General features: G+C 36.3%; 3 protein-coding genes across 4 annotated transcripts; 2 read left to right on the top strand and 1 right to left on the bottom strand.

Moving 5' to 3' along the window:
* Positions 1-5838: 5838 nt before the first annotated feature.
* Positions 5839-11262, bottom strand: LOC306878063 (zinc-binding protein A33-like). Its single transcript, XM_079430159.1, has 6 exons — positions 10987-11262; positions 10674-10769; positions 9944-10177; positions 9522-9544; positions 9282-9397; positions 5839-7310 (listed from the first exon to the last, which is right to left on the bottom strand). The coding sequence occupies exons 1-6, from the start codon at positions 11050-11052 to the stop codon at positions 6748-6750; spliced, it is 1098 nt and encodes a 365-aa protein (XP_079286285.1). The 5' UTR covers positions 11053-11262; the 3' UTR covers positions 5839-6747.
* Positions 11263-12292: 1030 nt separating this feature from the next.
* LOC306878074 (INO80 complex subunit E-like) lies at positions 12293-16817 on the top strand. 2 transcript variants are annotated; one of them, XR_013784912.1, is made up of 9 exons: positions 12570-13060; positions 13146-13216; positions 13299-13351; positions 13422-13494; positions 14289-14406; positions 14639-14737; positions 14932-15140; positions 16340-16469; positions 16647-16817. XR_013784912.1 is itself a non-coding variant. In XM_079430171.1 (8 exons), exons 1-7 carry the CDS (start codon positions 12980-12982, stop codon positions 15136-15138), a joined length of 702 nt encoding a protein of 233 aa, XP_079286297.1. In that variant the 5' UTR covers positions 12293-12979; the 3' UTR covers positions 15139-15140; positions 16647-16817. The 2 variants fall into 2 exon arrangements, 1 of the variants encoding a protein (XP_079286297.1); XM_079430171.1 differs by lacking the exon at positions 16340-16469 and having other exon boundaries at positions 12293-13060.
* On the top strand, positions 16351-20764 carry LOC306878072 (uncharacterized protein). The gene is made up of 3 exons (XM_079430169.1): positions 16351-16469; positions 16647-17530; positions 18602-20764. Exons 2-3 carry the CDS (start codon positions 17234-17236, stop codon positions 19892-19894), a joined length of 1590 nt encoding a protein of 529 aa, XP_079286295.1. The 5' UTR covers positions 16351-16469; positions 16647-17233; the 3' UTR covers positions 19895-20764.
* Positions 20765-20816: the final 52 nt, after the last annotated feature.

Here is a 20816-nt window from a genome sequence, read left to right as displayed (position 1 = left end):
TAACAACGCATTGTCATTGAGTCTATCATTGCATGCTATAGAGTTACGCTTCCGTAGTGTCCGTCTGTGCTAGTGTGATCATGCATATGTAGGAGGTAGTGTGTAGACGTCTAAAAGTACTCTGATTTTCATGTATCGCACGGCTCTGCAGGTCTCTGATTGGATAATTCCATTGTGTAAAACATCCCTGATGGATGTCACTGAAAATGTTGCATTTTATGTGTCACCCTATATCTTTCCATTCCATTGGTTAGACCTGATTGCTCAAAAACATTCTAAAGGGCATTAAAGGGATAGTTCATCCAGAAAAGAAAATTCTTTCATTTTTCACTCACACTCATTTCATTCTAAAACTGATTTTCTTTTGTCTGTACAATGAAAGTCAATAAAGATTAGAGCAGGGGTGCCCAAACTCCTGCAGAGTTTAGCTCCAACCCCAGTTAAACACACCCGAACCAGCTAATCAATCACTTACTAGGCATACTAGAAACATCCCAGCAGGTGTGTTGAGGCCTAAAGTCTGCAGGACTTCAGGACCGAGTTTGGGAACCCCTGGATTAGAGTTTTTTAAACCCCACTGACTTTCATAATATGGACAAAAACAATTGAAACTTTCCACAGAAGAAAGTCTTACAGGTTTGAAACAACATGAGGGTAAGTAAACAAATAAATTTTCATTTTTTGGATGAACTATCTCTTTAATCAATACTCAGAATTCAATGGGTGTGGAATTATCTCTCAAGAGTGAGGAAAATGAGCGGTGAGAATGTATAGAGAATGAGAAGCCCAAGTATCCTGTGGTGTTGTGCGTGTTTTAAGTAAACTCAACGTGCAGTCGTGTCCCACAGGTGCATGAGAGGTTTCTGCCTCTCTTTTCCTCTCCTTATTCCACCTGAGTGATGCTCTACAGTTTATCAGTCCCCGTTCTTCCTTTTTGCACAAACACAACACATAGACATTTTGTAAAGAAGTGAAACGTCCTTTATTTCATGCTTAGAAATGATAATAAAAGATTTTAAAATGTTTCAAAGTGTGTTGTTTTTATCTCCTAACACCTGTGCCGCAGCAGTTATAAAGGCACTCTGACATGGCTCTCCTGTGGCTGTGAGGCATTTACATTTTCTTTCTGCCGTTGTAGTCAATCACATTCAAAGTCACTCATCTGTCTCTCTAGCTTTTTCTTCCCTTCTCCCCGGCCGGTTGCTGGCAGGGTGCAGTGAGGCCCTCCCTCTTTTTTTTTGTCACTCCAACAGCACATAGCTGGCATAATGCAACAGACCTGTCTAGCTTATTTATAGACAAGTAATAAACAGTCGCTTTTAATAGTATGTCAATTCATTTTTTTTCATGGCTTTCTCTTTTATTGTGCAAGTACACATATTACGATACAATACATGCACAAAGGTGACTTTCAAACAGTTTGCATGATAAATCACATGTATTTTATTTATTTACATACAAATATATCAAAATAAAAAGAAATAGTTCACTCCCAAATTAAAATTCTATTATTATTTATTCACCCTAATGTCATTCTAAGCTCCATCCGTCCGTTCTCTAAACTGTTTGTCCTGTGTAGGGTCACGGAGATGCTGGAGCCCACCCAGCCTTTTGGGCTAAAGGCAGGGAAACACCCTGGACAGATGGTCAGTCCATCACAGAGCACCCGGAAATAAGCCACACAGAAAGGCCTCCTGACTTAGCTGGGACTCAAACCAGGGACCTTCTTGCTGTGAGAGTTAACACTGAGCCAACATGCCACCTGAGGATAAAGCACCTGGTATTCTAAGTACTAACCGAGCCAAACCCTGCTTAGCTTTTGAGATTAGACAAGATCCAGTATATTTATTTTTTAAATACATTTTTATTGCTTTTTGCTATTTATTTTTACACATCGATAGTTCACTGTGACTACAGCCTGTCAAGTTTCAAAAAGGACAAAAAAGCACTATAAATGTTGTCCATGTGAGTCATGCACTATTTTCGCTGATAATCATCTTCACCTCCTCTGCAGCTCTCAAATCAGATATGGTGCATGCCAGACATCAATAAAATCAAAACTCACTAGTTTTCGTAGAGTCTCATAATCAACATCAAACAGTAATGGCATATAGTTTTGAAACAAATAAATAATGACAGAATTTTCATTTCTGAGTGAAATATTCCTTGTGTAAGAAAAAATTATTCTATAAAGAATTGCACTGCAAAAATCGAATCTCAACGTTGCTTTTTAAGTCTGAATGGATGACATAAACTGACTAGAGCAAATCTCACTGGCTGTGTCTCAAAAAGCCCCATACCCTTATATGGTGCATTATTTGAAATGATGTGTATACTCAACAGCTAGCTGCTAGAGAATATCCTTAGAGAAAATGTCACTTCGAGCTCATTCAGAGTTTGAATTTGCCCACTTAAAGGAATAATTCACCCAAAAATGGACATTTTGTCATCATTTACTCACCCTCATCCCTTGTGAAAAAGAAGTGCACTTAAGTATACTTTTATAAAGTATACTTATTGCAGAAATAATATACTTTAAAAGAACACACATAAGTGCAAATTAAATATTATTTTTCGACACTAAACTACATTGTATTTGTAATTAACCTTCAAATGTATCACATTTTAAAGTGATATTAAATGCAATAAGTTGAACTTTCGAGTAATTTTTTAAAACAACTTAAGTGGTACTTTTTAGTACATCTTTATATGTACTGTCATAATTGTTTCTAGTGTCTTTAAAATATTGTTAAAGTGTACTACTAATGTACTGAAAAGCAATTAATGTTAACTAAAATACACTTTAATGTCAGTTAACATTACACTTAAGCATGAATTAAATGTAATATACCACCTAAATGCATGTTATTTGTAATTGATTGCAAATATATTACAGTTTAAAATTACATTAAATGCAATTAGTTGAACTTTTGAGTGATATTTTTGAACCACTTAAGTGGGACTTTCGTATATTTTATATGTACTTTGAAATATGGTAAATATGTACTTCTCAATAAGCAATTAATGTGAACTAAAATATACTTAAATGTCATTTCAATGTACTTCAATGCCATATCTCTGGCAATGAAGTTGAAATTTAGTATAGGCTATTTAAAATTTTATTTAAAACTTAATTACCAAGTTACAATCAACACAAACACAAAATGAAAACCCATTTACTGACAAAAATCTCTAAAACAAATACACAAAAATGCTTTTTGCTTATGCACAAGAAAAACCCAACACTATACACAGCTGCAACACTTTAACTCACTTATTAGAAAGAGTCTAGAGAACATTGCAAAATCACTTACATACAAAAGTACCTAATCTCGCCATCATAGAAAACATAATTATGTATTATGTATAAGCCCGTTTCCTCATTGGGGAGCTAAAAATGTCCACAAGGTCAAAATTTACTGGTATTACTATCCTTGTGGAGTCATTTGGTCTACATAATGTATAGGATTACGAACACACAAACACTTAATACAAAAAAATAAAAATTCAAGAAAATTATAATTTGTACAACAAATGAGACCTTATTGTAAAACATTACCAAACTGTGTTAATGGTACCCTCAGTTTCACAGACAAGGCTTAAGACCAGCCCCAGACTAAAATGTAATTCTAAGCAGTTTCAACTGAAAAAAACTTGCACTGACTGATCTTTAAAAATATCAGTGCCTTTGTTTTGTCTCAAGATGCACACCAGTAATGTTATTTCTAAGGCATGTTAATGAAAATGACTTAAAAGTCCTAATTGAACTATGGCCTAATCTTGGCTTAGCCTAAGCCCTGTCTGTGAAACCAGGCCATAAATTCTCAAACCTTTACTAGCACCAACATTAAACAGGACCGAAAGTTTTCTACTAAAATCTTTCTCAAGCATTAGTGAATGCAAGTTTGACTAAATAAAGTTCCAAATTAACTTGCTGGGAAGTGGTGTTTGTCAGTGTCCCAGAAGCTCTTCATCGGCAGTAAACTTCAAATGTCATGAAGCTGCACACCATCTCTCCACAGTCTCTGTGAACAGAAATGTTCCAAAGAGGCAGGGAAGTCAGAAAAAAATTCCTTGAAGAAAGAAAGAAGGAACAACAATTGTTATAAAACATATACAGTCATTATAAATGGTTCAGTTGAGTGAAAGCAAGAGACACAGTTGCAGTCCAAAGTTTATATACACCTTGCAGTATCTGCAAAATGTAATAATTTAAGCAGTAAGAGGGTAGAGGGGTAGAATCATTAAAAAAAAAAATTGCAATTCCTGCTCTGATGAAGCAGTTCATTCTCCAAGGTGTATGTAAACTTTTGACCACATCTACATCACCTAAGAGGTGAAATACCTCAATCATCAGGGCAACATCGTAGTAGAATGCTGGGAGATGTTCCTGCAGATTTCCTACAAACACCAGATGCTGATCACACCATCTTCACTGACACTGGGCTTTAAAAATAGCTAACATTTTTATTCCTACTTTTATTACAGGGATAAAACAAAAATTTATCAATTACCCAAATATTGAGAAATATCCCAAAATCTATGAAAATGAAGAAAGGTACCTTAATTTTTTCCCACTCATCTTGCTTTGCAAGCTTGTCTCGCACATATGCATGAAGAATGTTCCTGTATTTACCACGACTAACAGCAAAGCTGCTGTCCTCTTCCTTTGATTTATTACATGTAAAATATATGATGATTAGAGGGGATCTGTAAATGCACAGGTGGGAATATATTACTTGCAAATGGAAAAGATTCAAAGCATTTAAAATCCATAGGGATAGTGACTTTTAGCTTGTCATGTGTGATCAGGGTGAGCTGACTTACCTCTAACATGACGTGTTTCCACACTGTATCTCCAGTAACAAAACTGTACTGATCCTGCAAAATGAAGAACTCCAGATAAGTACAAAAATATTGCATATTACAAACACAACCAGTAATGAACATCTCGCTCTTCAAATGCAAAACAAAACAAAAACACAACAACATTATTTCTAGAGGTGGCTGATATATTGAATATTACTGGTGGTTATAATATCGATTATAGATCGGATCTTTGAATTTTGTTTAGTAGCGTTGAATTAAATTTTAAATCGTTAAGCTAAAAATACAATATTGTATTTTCAGCAGTCAAATTTCTTGGTCCACGCACGCATAACATTCCGATATCAGAATGCATTTATAGATAAATTATAGGACACGATTAATTCCCCTCCCAAGTCCATATATCAAGACCTGCCGGGTGTGAAAGCCGCAGGAATGGCAAAACTAAATTAAGAATAAGGACAGCTTATATCAAGATATACTTACTTGATTCTTTATCTGCAGTACATAAAGTCTCATTTGTAATCATCCAAACGCGTTGCTCCTCTGTTCTGGTTTGATCAGCTCGCGCGTTGCGACAGAGACTCCAAAAACATTTTTCAAACTCTGTGGAAGCGCGCGCCATCATGACGTAGTATTTTTGGCTCATGCATGTTATTTCAGGCTTTTCATTTCTGTTCAAGTTCAGGTTGTCCTAATTCATTGTGTACTTAGACCAAATACTATTGTTAGACTCAAACTAAAGTCAGACTAAAAGTCAGTCATTTTTTACAGTGCAGTGTAGCCTAAAATCAAATGTATTTGAATGCAAATTAATTTTGTTTAGATCTGTTAAAATTTTGCTTGCAATTTATGCAATTAAATGTGTTTAAGTGAGAACAACATAATGATATTGAAAGTATTCTGTACACAGATGTAAATTACAATACTATTACATACAAATACAGTGCTCTCATAAATGACACTGTTTGTCAAATATTATGTCGAAAAAGAGTTCATAGCGCAAGAGCTGGTGATGAAAATGTCAACAATAAGTTTTATTGGAGTATACTGTATAAGAATGTGTATTTAAGTTTAGAAGAAAAACAAATTGCAAGTGCATTAATGCACATAGACTAAATACATTTAAAATACATTAACAATGTAATTTTGAAGAACACACTTAAGTTTAAATTAAAATCAATTATTTTACATGTGCTTTATTATATTGATAAATATATCAAAATGAGTGTACTTATTTAAAACACAATAAAATCATAATTATGTAAAATGCATGTTTAAGTGATACTTAATTAGACATTATTTTAAAGTGCATTTTTAAAAAGTGCACTTAAGTATGTTAAGACCTATTGTCATTAAAGTGTATTCTCTTTAAGTTCAATTAAGTGGCCTGTAATTTAGATTATATTATATTATCTGCAAGTGCACTTTTTAAAAAGTACACTTTTAATAATTGAAGTACACAAAAAGTACACTTTTACTGCAATTAAGTACACTTCTTTTACAGAAGGGATGTCATTCCAAACCTGTATAACTTCCTTTCCTCCTGAACACAAAATATATTTTGAAGAATTTTAAAGAACCAAACTGTTGTTGGTCCCATCAACTGTTTGATTATCAGCATTCCTCAAAATATCTTCTTTTACATTCAACATAACAATGAAATTCATACAGGTTTGGAACGACATGAGAGTGAGTAAATTATGGCAAAATTTTCATTTTTGGGTGATCTATCCCTTTAATTTCTTACATTTATTCAGTGAAGTATATTAGTGGAGTAATGAATAGTGAATGACTACACAACTACACAACAAAACTGTTCTAACTTTACAGGCATACAAGCTTCGAGGTGATCAGAATTCAGCATTTCAAACTGTGTCAGCAGTGGAAGTGGTAAAACCAAACATCCATGTCAATCCCTCAGAGTGATGGATGAAATATGGAAAGAGGAGCGTAGTTCTTTCCTTCATCTGTGTCACATGGGTTGTAGAATGGATAGAGCGGCACTAGAACAGTCCCTATGTAGAATGAGAAGAGTGGTGTCATGGTGACAGCATTGTAGAAAGAAACCTCCTCATTATCACAGTCCAGGAAGATGCCGATGCGGATGGGGAGGGTGTATGAGAGCACTTTTGTGGGCTTTGGGTGGGTGCAGGCCGTGATGGAGCCATTTCTGAGGGACAGTGTCCACAGTTCGTTTATCGTTGAGGAAGAATCCATCTCTCCACGGGGTATGTCCGCTCTGGCCACACCCACTCGCCAGGCGGTTTTGCCTTTCACCTCCACCTCCCAGTAATGACGGCCATGAGTGAAGGCCTCTGAACCCATCACACAATAATAGAAGTGGAAACGCTTTGGGTTGCTTTCATCTGGATTCTCGTTGGGCAGCACCTTGTCTTCCTCGAAAGTCACTGAAGTTCTCTCAGCAGAGAGGGTTAAGTGGGGATGCGCCGTTTCAGGGTCAAAAGTCAACGTGGATATGTCTGTGAATGCAAATAAATGATTCAGAATTGTTTTACATCAGATTAATCAGTAATCTGTGGTACACATTTTTTAATGTAACAAACAATACACATTTACCTTACAGCCCTGCTGAAAAAAACAAAAAAAACAGTAGAAACCATCAAAGAAATTCTAATGGTTTCCACTACAACATTGCAAACCATCAACTTTTAACTTCAACTTTTTAAGGGACATATTCCAATAGGATTTAATGGTTTTAACAAGCCACCATAGAAGGTGACCAATAGCAAAAACCCACAGGGCCCATTACAGTTTCCATTAAAACCAATACGAGTCCCATTATAACCAGTAAAACCATAACAATTTCTATGATGGTTTCTACATTGATTTTTAGCAGGAATTTACAGTACTAGGTTATAGTAGTAGTGTTTCGTTTGTGAAATGAAATATTCTTGCACTCTTTCTGAAATTAACTTATTTTTTTCATCTTTTAGAGTCTCCTGATGGACTGCTTTTCTTCGACTGGCATAATAGCATCCCTTGCGAAAAAGAAGTTTATTCAAGTGTGCTATTAGTATATTTCTTTTAAACTAAAAAAAAATAAAAAATAGGAAAGTATACTTTTAGTTTACTTTTTATGCACTTCTTTTTTTTATTACTTCTCAGAAATACACTTAAAATGACATTTAAGTATACTTGACTTATACTTAGAAAAAGTCTAAATATATTTGAGCTATAGTTGTGCTCTTAGAATCTGTGTTTTCATTGTTATATGGTAGGGGGTGCTAGTACACATCTTCTGTACAGAATTTCCAAAAAACACAAGTGAAGAAGAAACCGAAACAACAGATGCTTTGGAAGGCTGCATCCTCCGGAGGTCGCATTTGTAGGCTGCATACGTCATCAAGCCTGGTTTATTTCAGTTAACTGAGCATTACATTCGGGAGTCATAAGCATATTACAACAATTTACGCTTAACTAAGAATAATGGTCAAATTTATAACTGTTAATATTCTAAAATAAGATCTTCTTTATGACGTATGCAGCCTACAAATGCGACCTCTAGAGGATGCAGCCTTCCCTTTGAGAAACACCCGTAATCTAACACGTCACGATCATCTGACAAAACAGCATCACAGCTGTGTCAGATTATGGAATAAAATGTCCACCAATGAAGTACATACTACAAGTATTTAATTAGTAAACTGTCAGTATACCTATAAGTTCACTTTTAGTATAGTTGAAGTACAAGCTAAAAACTTTAATGTAAACTAGTTGTGTACTCAAAGTTGACTACTTTTTTATACTAGAAAGTGGGCCAATTTAGTCCCAAGGAGTATTGAAATAGTACACTTACGAGTATACTACTAGTACACTGATATTTGTATACTTACTACATAAAGTATACTTAAAAATATACTTGAACTTTACTTAAGTATACTTAATAAAATAAACATGAAGTATACTACTTTTTGTTAATGGATGTTATGTGAGCATTTTGAAGTAGCATTTCAAACATTCATCCTACTGAATACATACTTCCTTTAGTGAATAAATCAGTGATTTGAGTTTGCATGACTTGAATGAACGCATCTGAAATAAAATACTTCAGAATACTTATGGTAGGTCATGTGATAGTAACAACATGGCGTACGTCCGAAATTCATTCATAATACCCAAATTCATACTAAATAAAGCATACTTTTTTAACAGTCGCAAAGAAAGTTCAATTCAAATGTTGTCCTACTCAGTATGCAATTTTGGATGCACCAAATGTTTTAATTACTTCATTTAATGTCTCATAACACAAATCTTCCTTCCAATGTAACTTTCAGAAATAGTGACTTAATGAATCATTGATGAACAGATTCAAAAGATTGGAGTACCTGGCATGAACCTAACCACCACCACTATAGAGAGCATTAAAATAGTTAAGATTTCTTTTTAGTATGTAAGAAAATTATATATTTTTTTAAATTTAGTCTTAGTACTTGGGTAGAGGGATGTTTTCATGTGTTTCCAGATCCGGTACTGAATGGGCCCCACAAACTGACCAGAGAGAATTTCGCTGTCTATTGGCGGAGGACGAATAAAATTCACCTCACATCTAATGAAGATAAACAGAGCAAGAACAGAGGTACATGGTGAACAGTATGAGACAAGTAACAACAGTGATTAAGATTATATGAGAATTAGAGAAGTGAGAAAGAATAAATCAAAAAGACACTTGCCTTTTCAGAAGCTCTTTGATTTCCTAAACGGATTAAAAAATATAGTGTTTAGAGCAAGCATGTTCAGATTCAAACACGTTTCGCTGCCAGATTGCAGCAGTCAGCTCTTCAGATTCCTCAATCTTTCAATCATGTGATTGTTTGCACTTGATCTGAACAGTGTCACATGGCATCTAGCATGTTCTGTAGGTGCCTACTGCATGACTTATGAAACTATCCCTGTTAGTATTTTACAGTACATATTTAATGTGGTCAGAGTAGATGATTTCATAACAATTAAATGCACAAATAAAAAGTTTTAGTTTTAATTAGACAATCCATAGTGGATAAGGAATTATTTCTCTCCCAGTGCAGGTCACTTACTCTACTTAAGATTTTACTGCTTAGTCTGTTAGTTTATACAACTTAAAATGGAAATCCACCTTCAAAAGTTTGGGGCTGTCATCTTCCCGCAGTTTGCAGTTCAGTGTCTCTATGGCTTTCTCTAGATCTTTACTCTGCATGCCAATCTTTTTCTCTCTCTCTTTTAAGATCTTCACTCGTCTGTCCCTTTCCCTCCTTAGCCGTTCCAGATCCGTCTCTTCCTCCTCATCCAGGAAGCGATGGAGGTTTTGGAACTCTGCTCGGATTTCACGCTCTATCTCTTCAAATCTGTTCTGTGAAATAGCGGAAAAAGGAGACATTAACGACTTAATGGGAAACACAAAGGAAGAGAGACTAATAAGACTAATAACTCTGGAAAAATGAGCAGGCTGAGATTAGCTTACTAATGAAGTTATTACTCAAATGTAATACCAGAAATTGTTCATTAGGAGTTTTAGATACTGTAGATCTGTATGTTTTGTTGAACCTACGCCAAATTAGAGGATGATATGCATCAAGAGTTATTTAAATATTAACTGTTTCTGAACAGGCCATATAAAAAAACTGTAAAATGGTGCTGGGGGTCTGAAGAAAAGTTTAGAATTTACAAAAAAAACAACAAAAACAACTTCTATATATCTTTGGAAGGGGTGATCACTTACCATATCAGCCCTATCATATTTTTGTTATGTGAGTTATCTTTTCATGTCAGCCAGTAATGTTGTGAAGAAAAGACCATTATACACTTTTAGTCACATATAAATATTACCAAGGTAAATCAGGCATTACCTCGACCTCCAGTGCGTCCACAAATGCCTCTTTCTCAGCCTCATAACATTCATCAATTTCATGTTTTATTTTTTTAATTGCCTGAATAAGCTTCTCCTGAAACACAAACAGGCACAAAGTCACTTAGTAAGTACACTAATTATATTATGAACCGTTTGCATAGTCCTAAACAACAGATTTTCTTTTTATTCTTTTCAGACAGAGTCCAAATACCACAAACTCTCGTCCCACTTGGAACCTTCTAGAAATAAAAACAGTTCACTCTGTGTTTTTCACCTTGCCATGACATACGAAGGTGACATTTTATTCTTACCTTTTGGGCACAGAGGAGAGAGTTGTTAAAGTTGTTGTTTGTGTCCTTCATGTGATTTGTGTGCATTCCAGTTTTCCTTGTCAGAACAAAGCAGACAGAACTCTGGTATCTCACATGTGTGTGTGTGAGAGAAGGGTTAAATCATGCTGACTGATAGGTGTGTATAAACACTCTTACGGACAGAGAGAGAGAGAGAGAGAGAGAGGAGGGAAGGACAAAGGCAATATGAAGGCAATATTATCAAAGGAGAGTGACAGACTGATTGGTTCAGAGGCTGGAGTTGACCAACACATTCAACTGATCTAAACCTGTTACATAAAAAAAATGCTATATAATATCTGTAACGGCTTTGACTTTACATAATAGCATGTTAACACAGAAGAAGACAAGCAAAGGGAGGTATTGTGGGGTCCACAGCTATCTCACTGCACCACACGAGCGATTTATGGAAGTGAGGAAAGAGATATTCTATTTCTGTCTGCAACAAGAGCTAACGTCAGAGAACAGAGGCAGACTATTACAGGCAGCAAGACAGATAGTAGGGATGGTGAGGGGCTTATATTTCACTCTGTAAGGGGTCTGACACAAGGATTTTGTCTGTTTGTGTGTGTATATGCACAAATGATATATAACAGCAGAGAAAGAGAGACTATGTGCCTGTGTTGTATGTGCAAACAGAGGAAGATTATGTTTCATAAAGAGCAGTCTGTGAGGCAAAGATTTTTCAAATATTTCTGTGGAACAGTCGAGGGCAGAGTTGTATGACAAGAAAAATCCTTTGTGGAATACGTCACCTCTCTCTCTCTCTCTCTCTCTCTCTCTCTCTCTCTCTCTCTCTCTCTGTGAAAACTGCTCAGCCAAGGCAATGTATTATTCATGGACCTGTCCTGAGTGTCTGACTGCTGAGATGCAGACTCAGTAAAAGGCAGAGTGCAATCATTTTTAAAGCACGGTCACATACAATACACGTTTAAGACACTTCAGAATGGTCGAATTACACAAGCTATTTTAGAACTTAATGATATTGGGTAGTGTCTCTATTTCTCTCTTTTTATTCTTTGAGGCCTAGGGGGATATATGTTCGCTGGTAATTCTACCGCAATGTTTGTTGTCAAACATTTTTTACTGGGCTAAAAGAAAGTAGAAGTGTCAGTAATTTATCAGTATTTATAAATATTTATAATTGTTTAAACAAGTAATAAATTAACTATGTGTTCTCCAATAAAATCAACAGTATTGGGGGTACAAATAAAAAGGAAATGTGATGTGAAGGTTATTCAGGCCCTCTAGTGGACACCGACCCCCTGATTTAGCAGCGAAATAATTACATTTTAGTAAAAAAAATTCACGTGTATATAATTCATTTTAATACATTTATTGTTCATGTGAATTGAACTTAACTTTATATTTTGTTGTTATTTTTATACTGTTGGGATGTGCTCTAATGGATGATCGAGAAAAAACAAAACAACTCAAGGATATTCACGCAATACTTTGAACTCTGAAATCAGTATTTGTTTAGAAATACATTTTTAGTTGAAGATTGACTAATGGCTCCAAAATCCATTTCCTGTGCGTATGACATAGAAAGCGGAAGTAAACAAAGAGCACGTCGCGGTTCTGCACTGTACATGACATGCGTGAGATTATGTGTTTATTGCCATCGTTAAATGTCCTGTAGTTGTTTTTTGACATATTATATATTATTACATTGTCATTTTCTAATTTGTGGATTGTAACTTGTTTGCTATAACTTACTCGACAAATAACAGTTACATACTTTGTTAATTCTTTAGCTTGCTGAATATGTAGCTTTAGCATGGCTAGTAGCGCAGCAGTACTTTCTTAAATCTGTTTGAGTGTCTTAGATCTTTCTGGACTATTTACTTTTACATTAACATTTGGAGGACAACAGTACAGTTTCGATCGCGAACCCATATAAACTAGCAAAACCATTTTAAAACGAACGTAAATATTCGTTTAAGTAATAGAAATGAACGGGCAAGCTGAAGTAGAGATAGATTACAAGAGAAAATACAAAAATCTAAAACGCAAATTAAAGTTTCTGGTATATGTGAGTATCTGTCTTTCAATGTAATTTTTTATTTTATTTATCATTTCAGACTGTTGTTAACCCTCTGGCTTCATTTTCTGTTCAGGAGCAAGAGTGTTTTCAGGAGGAGCTGAGAAGAGCTCAGAGGAAACTATTAAAAGTTTCTAGAGACAAAAGGTAGAACCTGTAGTCTTGTTATCAAATGCTTTCCTCCTGCTTGACCCACAAGCACATAATTAAACACGTTAGTTTGTGTCAGTTTTCTGTTGGACAGACTGTTGCAGTATGAAAGGGTGGATGAAGAGTCTTCCGGTAGGTCTCTAATGAAAATAATCGTCTGCAAACTTCAAGGAATCTCTGCTAAGAGTGTTTTTGTTTTCAGATTCTGATGCAACAGTTTCCTCAGACAGTGATGGAGAAGGAGCCAGAGAGAGAGACAGGGAAACTGGGAAGAAGTGAGTTTGCAACAAGTGGATTTGACAGATTTTCTTGAGCACTAAATCAGTATATTAGAATGATTTCTGGCTCATGTGACACTGAAGACTGGACTGGAGCCATCACAGGATTACTTAGAATTTTAAAATACATTTAAATGGAAAACATTTCTTTGAAATTGTAATAATATTTTACAATACTACTGTATTTACTTTGTTTTTGATCAAATAAATGCAGCCTGGGTGAGCATAAGAGATGTCTTTATTTAAAAAGAAACATTAAAAATAAATCTTACCGACCTAGTACAGAGACTTTTAATGGTTTGTGTGTTTTTTGAATTTTGCCATAGTCAGAATTACATAAGAGTGCATTATTTTTGTAGTGCAAATGCTAATGTGTAATACTCTGTCAATTTACCTCTCAATCACCCTTTGAGCTTAAAAATTTAAAATTTGCCAGTTATATGCTGCTTAAAAGAAATAACCATCTGCTTGGAAAAGATTTTAGATAGGAAAAAATTGTATATCCACAAGATTTCATAGAACATAGTAACTCATAGGCAGTGACAGATAATGCAGTTCTGAATAGCTTTAAATAAATTATGAATACAAAATATTAATTCACTTCAGAAAAAAAAGATACATACTCAACTAAAATAACAAATTTGTTTGAAATATTGCTTGTGGCTAAATTAAATTACATTTGAGACAGGTGTGGCAACACTTCTGTTTTGCTTTTTTTCCAAGAAAATGTGCTTTGTATTTTAATTTGTATGGCTCTGTGTCTTCAATAAATCTATTTATTTGTTTTTTAGAAGGAGGAGTCCTGGAGTTCCTCCCATCACGTCGTCCTCATCTCCTCATCTCTCACTCCTGTCCCGCTCTGGTGCGGTTCCTCTCCAGTCCTCTGCTCCGACACAGTATCTCAACACTGTGAGTACATCACACCTCCATGTGTGCTCCATACGTCTCATACTGCACTCATGTTCAGTTACTCACATTGTTTTTGTCACCTGTTAATTTGTCATTTTATTCATTTTCTCTCTTTTTGTCTTTGTATCACCTCACCTGGTTTATATGGACTTCACATCACTCTCTGTGTGTGTGTGTGTGTGTGGGAATGACTGTTACTCTTTGGTGGCCGTGTGTGATTCTGGGTGAGCAGTTACCCTTCCCTCCTGAGTATTTGGCTCCCTCTGCTGAGCGAGTGAAGAAAGAGAGAAAAACAAAACTGGCCAAACACAGGAAAGACGGTTCAGGGAAGGTGAGAGAGGGACAGAGAGGTTGACCCTGAAAACACAATGGCCTAGATTCATGTGGCCTTTATTCCTACATTGTGTGTCATGTCTTGTAATAATCTTACAGTTACAGTAACACAGCTCTCTTCATACATTTTAGTTACACATGTTTCTGAAATGTAGTCTAACAGACATTTCTCTGCTTCTCCCTCTTATTCAGGTGGTTGGCCCACTCACGTCCAGTTACCCTGCAGGCAGTGGTGCAGCTGGGGGTGCGAGTGGGCCGTTCAGCTGGGTACCACAGCAGATGCTGAGTGAGGATGCAGCCGAGGAGGAGGGAGAGAGTGAAGGAGAGAGTGACCGCGGAGAGGAGGAGAGAGGAGAGGGTGATGAGGCAGAGCTGGTTATTGACATACCCAATGAGTGAAGGTAATAGACAAATACAGGCCTCTGTGAGCATTTAACAGGAGCTTTCATTTAATTCAAAATACACACAAGATGCTTTTCTAGGGCTCAACAATAAGATTGGCAAGATAATGTTATCTAGCTAGCTAACATACACTACTAGTCAAAAGTTTTTGAAAAAAATTATCTTGCGCTCACCAAAGCTGCATTTATTTTATTCAAAGATACAGTAAAACAGAAATTCTGTTGAATAGTAAAATAACTTTTTTATTTTAATATATTTTAAAATGTAATTTATTTCTGTGATGCAAAGCTGAATTTTCAGCAGCCATTACTCCAGTCTTAAGTGTCACATGATCCTTCAAAAATCCTTCTAATATGCTGATTTGGTGCTCAAAAAACGATTTTTTATTATTGCCAATGTTGAAAACAATTGTGCTGGTTGATATTTTTGTGGAAACTACGATAGATTTTTTTTTCAGGATTTTAATGTACAAGTTCAAAAGAAAATTGATTTGAAATAGAAGTATTTTGTAACAATGTAAAATACATTCTTGCTCAATTTAAAAAAATAAATAAAACAATCTTACCCTAAACTTTTGAACAGTAGTGTATATGTGGCTTTGTTAAATGGCAAAAATGGCTTAAAAGTTTTGGTAAGAATGACTTGAAAACTACAGATGTTTTGCTTTATTCCTCTCTAGCAAAAGTGTGTTGATGCATTTATGGAGTTATAATAATAGTTTCCTTTTGAAAATAAAAAAAAATAGCTGAAAAAATGTAAAAGAAAACTTACCATTTAATAAAAATACAATTTTCTTTCTAGCAAATATAAAAATACATTGCTAAGTATAATAATTGATCATTTTATTTGTGGTGGGGCTGGTAAAAGTGTTGGCAGGACAACCAAAAATAATTGTTATTGTTGAGCCCTGTTTTGTGAACCTGTTGTGCACACCTTACATAACATATTAGATCATTCAGACTCTTCCAGATAGGTAGGTACTCCATTTATCCTGTGTGGGAAATTGGAGATTGACCAAGTAAAAAGGATTTTGTGATTTGTCATTAAGAAAATTAGATCTGTGCTGGCATTAACTAGCTGGCATTTAGTTGTATAACAGATTATAAAAAACTACTGACTCGTAGATACTGGATAGGCTTATTCTTTAAAGACTGCTGAGCTGCAATGTATTCCCTGTAAATGTGTCATAAATGTATAGTTGCGCAACAGCATTTAGACAATAAGAAGGTGGGGGAAGAGAGTGAGTGAGCAGAACAAAGAGAGAAAAACACCCTGAGATTGAGAGAGCCACACCCATTTTACCCAGGAGCACATCAACACTAGTCCAGGCAAGTTGCTGTGGGATTATAAAACACACACACACACACACACACACACACACACACCTCAGCTGAACATGAACTAGACACGACAGTACCTCTAACAGTTTATTACCATGATTATTTATGTCTGTAATAAAATATATAAAATTAATGCAATTAAAACCTCTTTCTTTCTTCACACAGGTACCAACAGAAACTGCAAGCAAAACATTTTTCAAAATCATTCTCGTTTAATGTATTTTTAATGTTTTCTGTTATTTTTTAATTAAATATTTAAAATGGTCTGTTGTGTTTCTATCTGTACTTTGTTGAGTAGTGTTTGAGTCAATACACCAGCACCTGTTTTCATGCACCACCTCTGATTCCAAGTTTATGACTGGACATTTTTCATGTAGATGATGCCAAAATGTTCTTTTGGCCATAAAAATTACTTTAGCTGCAAAAATGGCATGCTGTAGTGTTGATGCTGGGGAATGCTGACACACAGGTATTCATTAAGGCGTGTGAGAGGTGTGTGTACTGGTTTGTGGGCATTATAGCAATACTAAGACGAGGTGTTGTCAGAAAGTGTGATTTAGAAAGGGAGGGATGGATGAAAGAGAGAGTGAAAGGGGGAGGGATGAAGAATGTGAGATTGTGCCCAGGCTCATTCTGCATAGCCGAAGAGAGCGAGAGAGAGAGAGAGACTGTAGCAGGAGCTTGTTTTGTGTAGCTGCTAGTTCAGCACTGTTAGCTGCAGTCTCTGCTTCGTTGTACTGAGGGGTTCGGCCATGCTGTTTGCTCTGCCCAGACTTGCTGTGTTCATCTCTGCAGTGCTTTTTAATGGTGGTGTAGTCCGGGCAAGTACACACACGGATCTTGATCCAGGGTTCCTCCAGTGTCAAGAGTGTTTTTTCAGAGGAACACCTCCACACTCACTGTCTGGGCTGGGTTTGGAGCAGAGGTGTCACAGACATCTGACCGGACGGCCTTTTGCATCGCTCTATAATGCCAACTGCCAAACCACTGTCTATACAGCCCTTCACCTCGGCTTGAAAAATGGATGGGGCAGAGGAGAGCAGAGCACGGTGAGACACAGTGTTTTTCAGTCACTGTCTTGGAGCTTGTATAGACTTCAGAGGAAGATTTGAGCATATATAGATTAACTAAATATGCATTGTTGTGATGAAGTGTTGGTTGTTATTATCTTACAGGTAAAGCTATAGTACTAAATGAGTTTTAATACAGGTTATAGATGTCTGAAATTTTGACCACAGAGGTGGTCTTGGTAAACGACATTCAGTACAGTTTCTGCTGACATGCAAATGTACAAGGCTGTCAAGTCAAGTGGAAGAGAAAAATCTTACCATTTCATGGATCATTGTTAGTAGGATAAACAACATGATTCTTATTTTTGTCATTTCTATTAATTTATTCAAAAATTAAAAATGCAGTTCGCTCACTGGCACTAATTTAGATATACCTAAGCATGTTTTTAATTAGTACATTATCCCATAATCCCACCCCTCATGTGGTGCAGCTCCCCAGAATCTAGCATATTGAGTACATTTTTAAGAACCTTTTTAGGATTTTGAATTTTTTATTATGCTCAGTCTTACAGACAAGTGCAATTGACTGATAGATTGTTGTTATCCCGAATGCAGACTAACCCATTAAGACTATCTGACTGCAATTAATTAGCAAGGCTGTTCATGAAACGGACTCAGAACAGGTTGTTTCATTCAGTCACACCTCAAAACAAAGATCTCATTCCTCTCTATGAGCCACAAAATGCACAATTTCAAATTCTTTGTGTAAAGGGAACATTCTGTCATTAGATATTTTAAAAATATTTGAAATAAAGTCAGTTTTTTTTTTTTTTTTTTTTCATATAGTGAAGCTCGGTGGGGTCCAATGTTGTTTGGACCCCAACATTCTTTAAAATATATTATTTTACATTCTGCAGAAAAAGTCATGTAGGTTTGGAATGACATGAAGGTGGGTGCTATGAGTAATGTCAGAATTTTAATTTTTGGGTGAACAATCCTTAAACAAGATTTTACATTTTTGTCCATTTGTATCATGGAGAAATGCATTTTAATGTATACGTTTGCAATTAAACAAGTAAGTAAGTGTACCTGTCTTTTTTAACCCATCAGCAGGATGCCAAAGAAGAGATCAATGATGATTCCCCTGTGGCTATCCCAGCTCTTTACAGAGGAACCACCAATGAGACCCCATCACCCCATCACAACTACCCTCTCTTTAAATGGGATGCTTTGACAGCAGAGTTTGTTCGGAGCTCCATCATACCAAGGTGTTCAAAGGCAAGCAGAGAAATTTACATGCAGATTGGTTTAGGTGGTTTAAATGAGTGCAGTGGGAAACTGTTGTGGTCAGCAGTGTGTTGTGCTGCATCAGATGGAGATGGTAGTTTCAGTGTTGGGCTAGTGAAGGAGGGGGATGTGAAGGTGCTCAGCATTAAGGCTTTGGAGGAGCTAATAGGAGTTCCAGACCTGTTTTCAGGAGGTTGTGGTGAAGTAGGACATCAGAACGAAGAGGAACTTGCATCTCTCTTGAAAAAGCAACTGAATGGCATCAAAACACCCAACTCTGATGTGCGAAGTGAAGAGCACACTGGTGAACACAACTCTCAGGAAACAGAAACATCAGAATCAGGAACAGAGGAAGTGACTTCGGAGCATGTTAATGGTGAAGCCCGAAGCTACACATCTTTGAGCTCAGACATGGAGATTCAAGAGAGCACCAATGAGACAGAGAGCTCAGAGTCTGTCCTCCTCAAAGTTTTGTCTTCCACCATCTATCTTCTTTATGCCCCTTTCTCGCCAATCGTAAACAGAGTCACTAACCTTCCCTTCCAGCTAACCTACATTCTTCAAGAAGATCTGGCTGTTCTGGCGTCTGTGCCTTGTGACAGCTGCACTTTGGTCAACAACTTGGTTTCAGGAGTGTATTCTGGCATTTCATGCATCTTGAACACCCTGTACCAAACAGGAGAAACAAGCGTGTGCACGACTTACGCCTGCCTCAGTCCGTTAGCCGAAAGCCTGTTTGTGGCTTTCCAGGAAGGATTCATAGGGACAGGCACTCTGGCTTTGGATGCCTTGGGAATCATGACGGGAACAATGGGGAATGGTTTTAGGATTATCAGGATGATTCTCGGGTCAGTTTTGGATCAGATGGTAGATTACCTATGTGTCGTATCCTCAGAAATGGGCCACCAGGTTTCAACAGTGGGAAGTGGGGTTGGCAAACTTACCTGGAGAAGTGGAAAGGGGGTGGGCCACATGCTTAACATTGTAGCATCCATCATATACGGAGCAGTGGACAATACACTATCGAATGTCCAGGAAACTTTTGGAGGGAGCTCAGGGGAATCATCTGAATGGCAAACACCTGACTTGCTGAAATCTGAAGTGGTCGGTGAATAGACTTAAATGTGTATATGTCTGTGTTAGATACCTTATTTGCATATTACAACACAAATTGCCTGTCCACTTTTTCAGCGGCCTTGATTCCGGAAGTATTTTTCCTATTTATTTTTCCCATAGAGAAGTCTTTATTAAGGAGTTATAAGCCATGAATCAAGTCAACTATCTACAATTGTAGGTGAATCATAACATTACAAACTTTGATTTAAAGAAACACAGTATTTGAAAAGGTGCAGGACTGTGCACTTAACATATATTTTATGTGATATATTTCCAAATTATGTCATTCGCAGTGTTTCATGGAGGTGGACAGCTGCTAAAAAGTTGGTGCAATTTGTTGTTTCAATTCTCCAACTTATGGAGATTTTTCTGCAGAATCATAATGTTTGAAATTGATGTTGGAATTGAGCATTTAAAAATTAAGTAGAAATAATGCAGATTGAAGGCTTCAGCAAAAGCATAATACCATTGATTACCAATCTTGTAGCTCACAGTAGGTCTGTTTTTAATGATTTATAAGTTACTGTTAAAAATCAATTCCCCTATGGAGAAACTGAATGGGATTTTTACTTCCGGACCCTGACAGTTGCGCTCTGTGTCAGGCTGCACACTGAATATTAACAATATGGCATGTGGTTATGAATCATAAAACCTCTGTTTTACATTCTGCCTTAAAATACCTACATAAACCTCCTAATGTTTCGAAAAAGGAAGGTGCAGGGTGATTTGTAACTCTTTCCAGGTGCTGAGAAATGTTTGTTAAGTGTCAGAAAGATGATGTAATTGTTGTGAACTGTTGGTCATTTCATCTGACATATAAAGACCTTGTGTGTCATGGTTTATATGCTGCAATAAAACCTCTTCTCTGTGAGTCATGCTGTCTGTCATTTATAGTCTAATCTATAGCACAAGACCTTTTTCA

Source organism: Barbus barbus (genome assembly GCF_936440315.1).
Source record: "Barbus barbus genome assembly, chromosome: 12".
In the NCBI taxonomy this organism is placed as follows: domain Eukaryota; kingdom Metazoa; phylum Chordata; class Actinopteri; order Cypriniformes; family Cyprinidae; genus Barbus; species Barbus barbus.
Note: the sequence above shows the minus strand (reverse complement) of the source record. Positions and strands in the feature narration are given on the sequence as shown.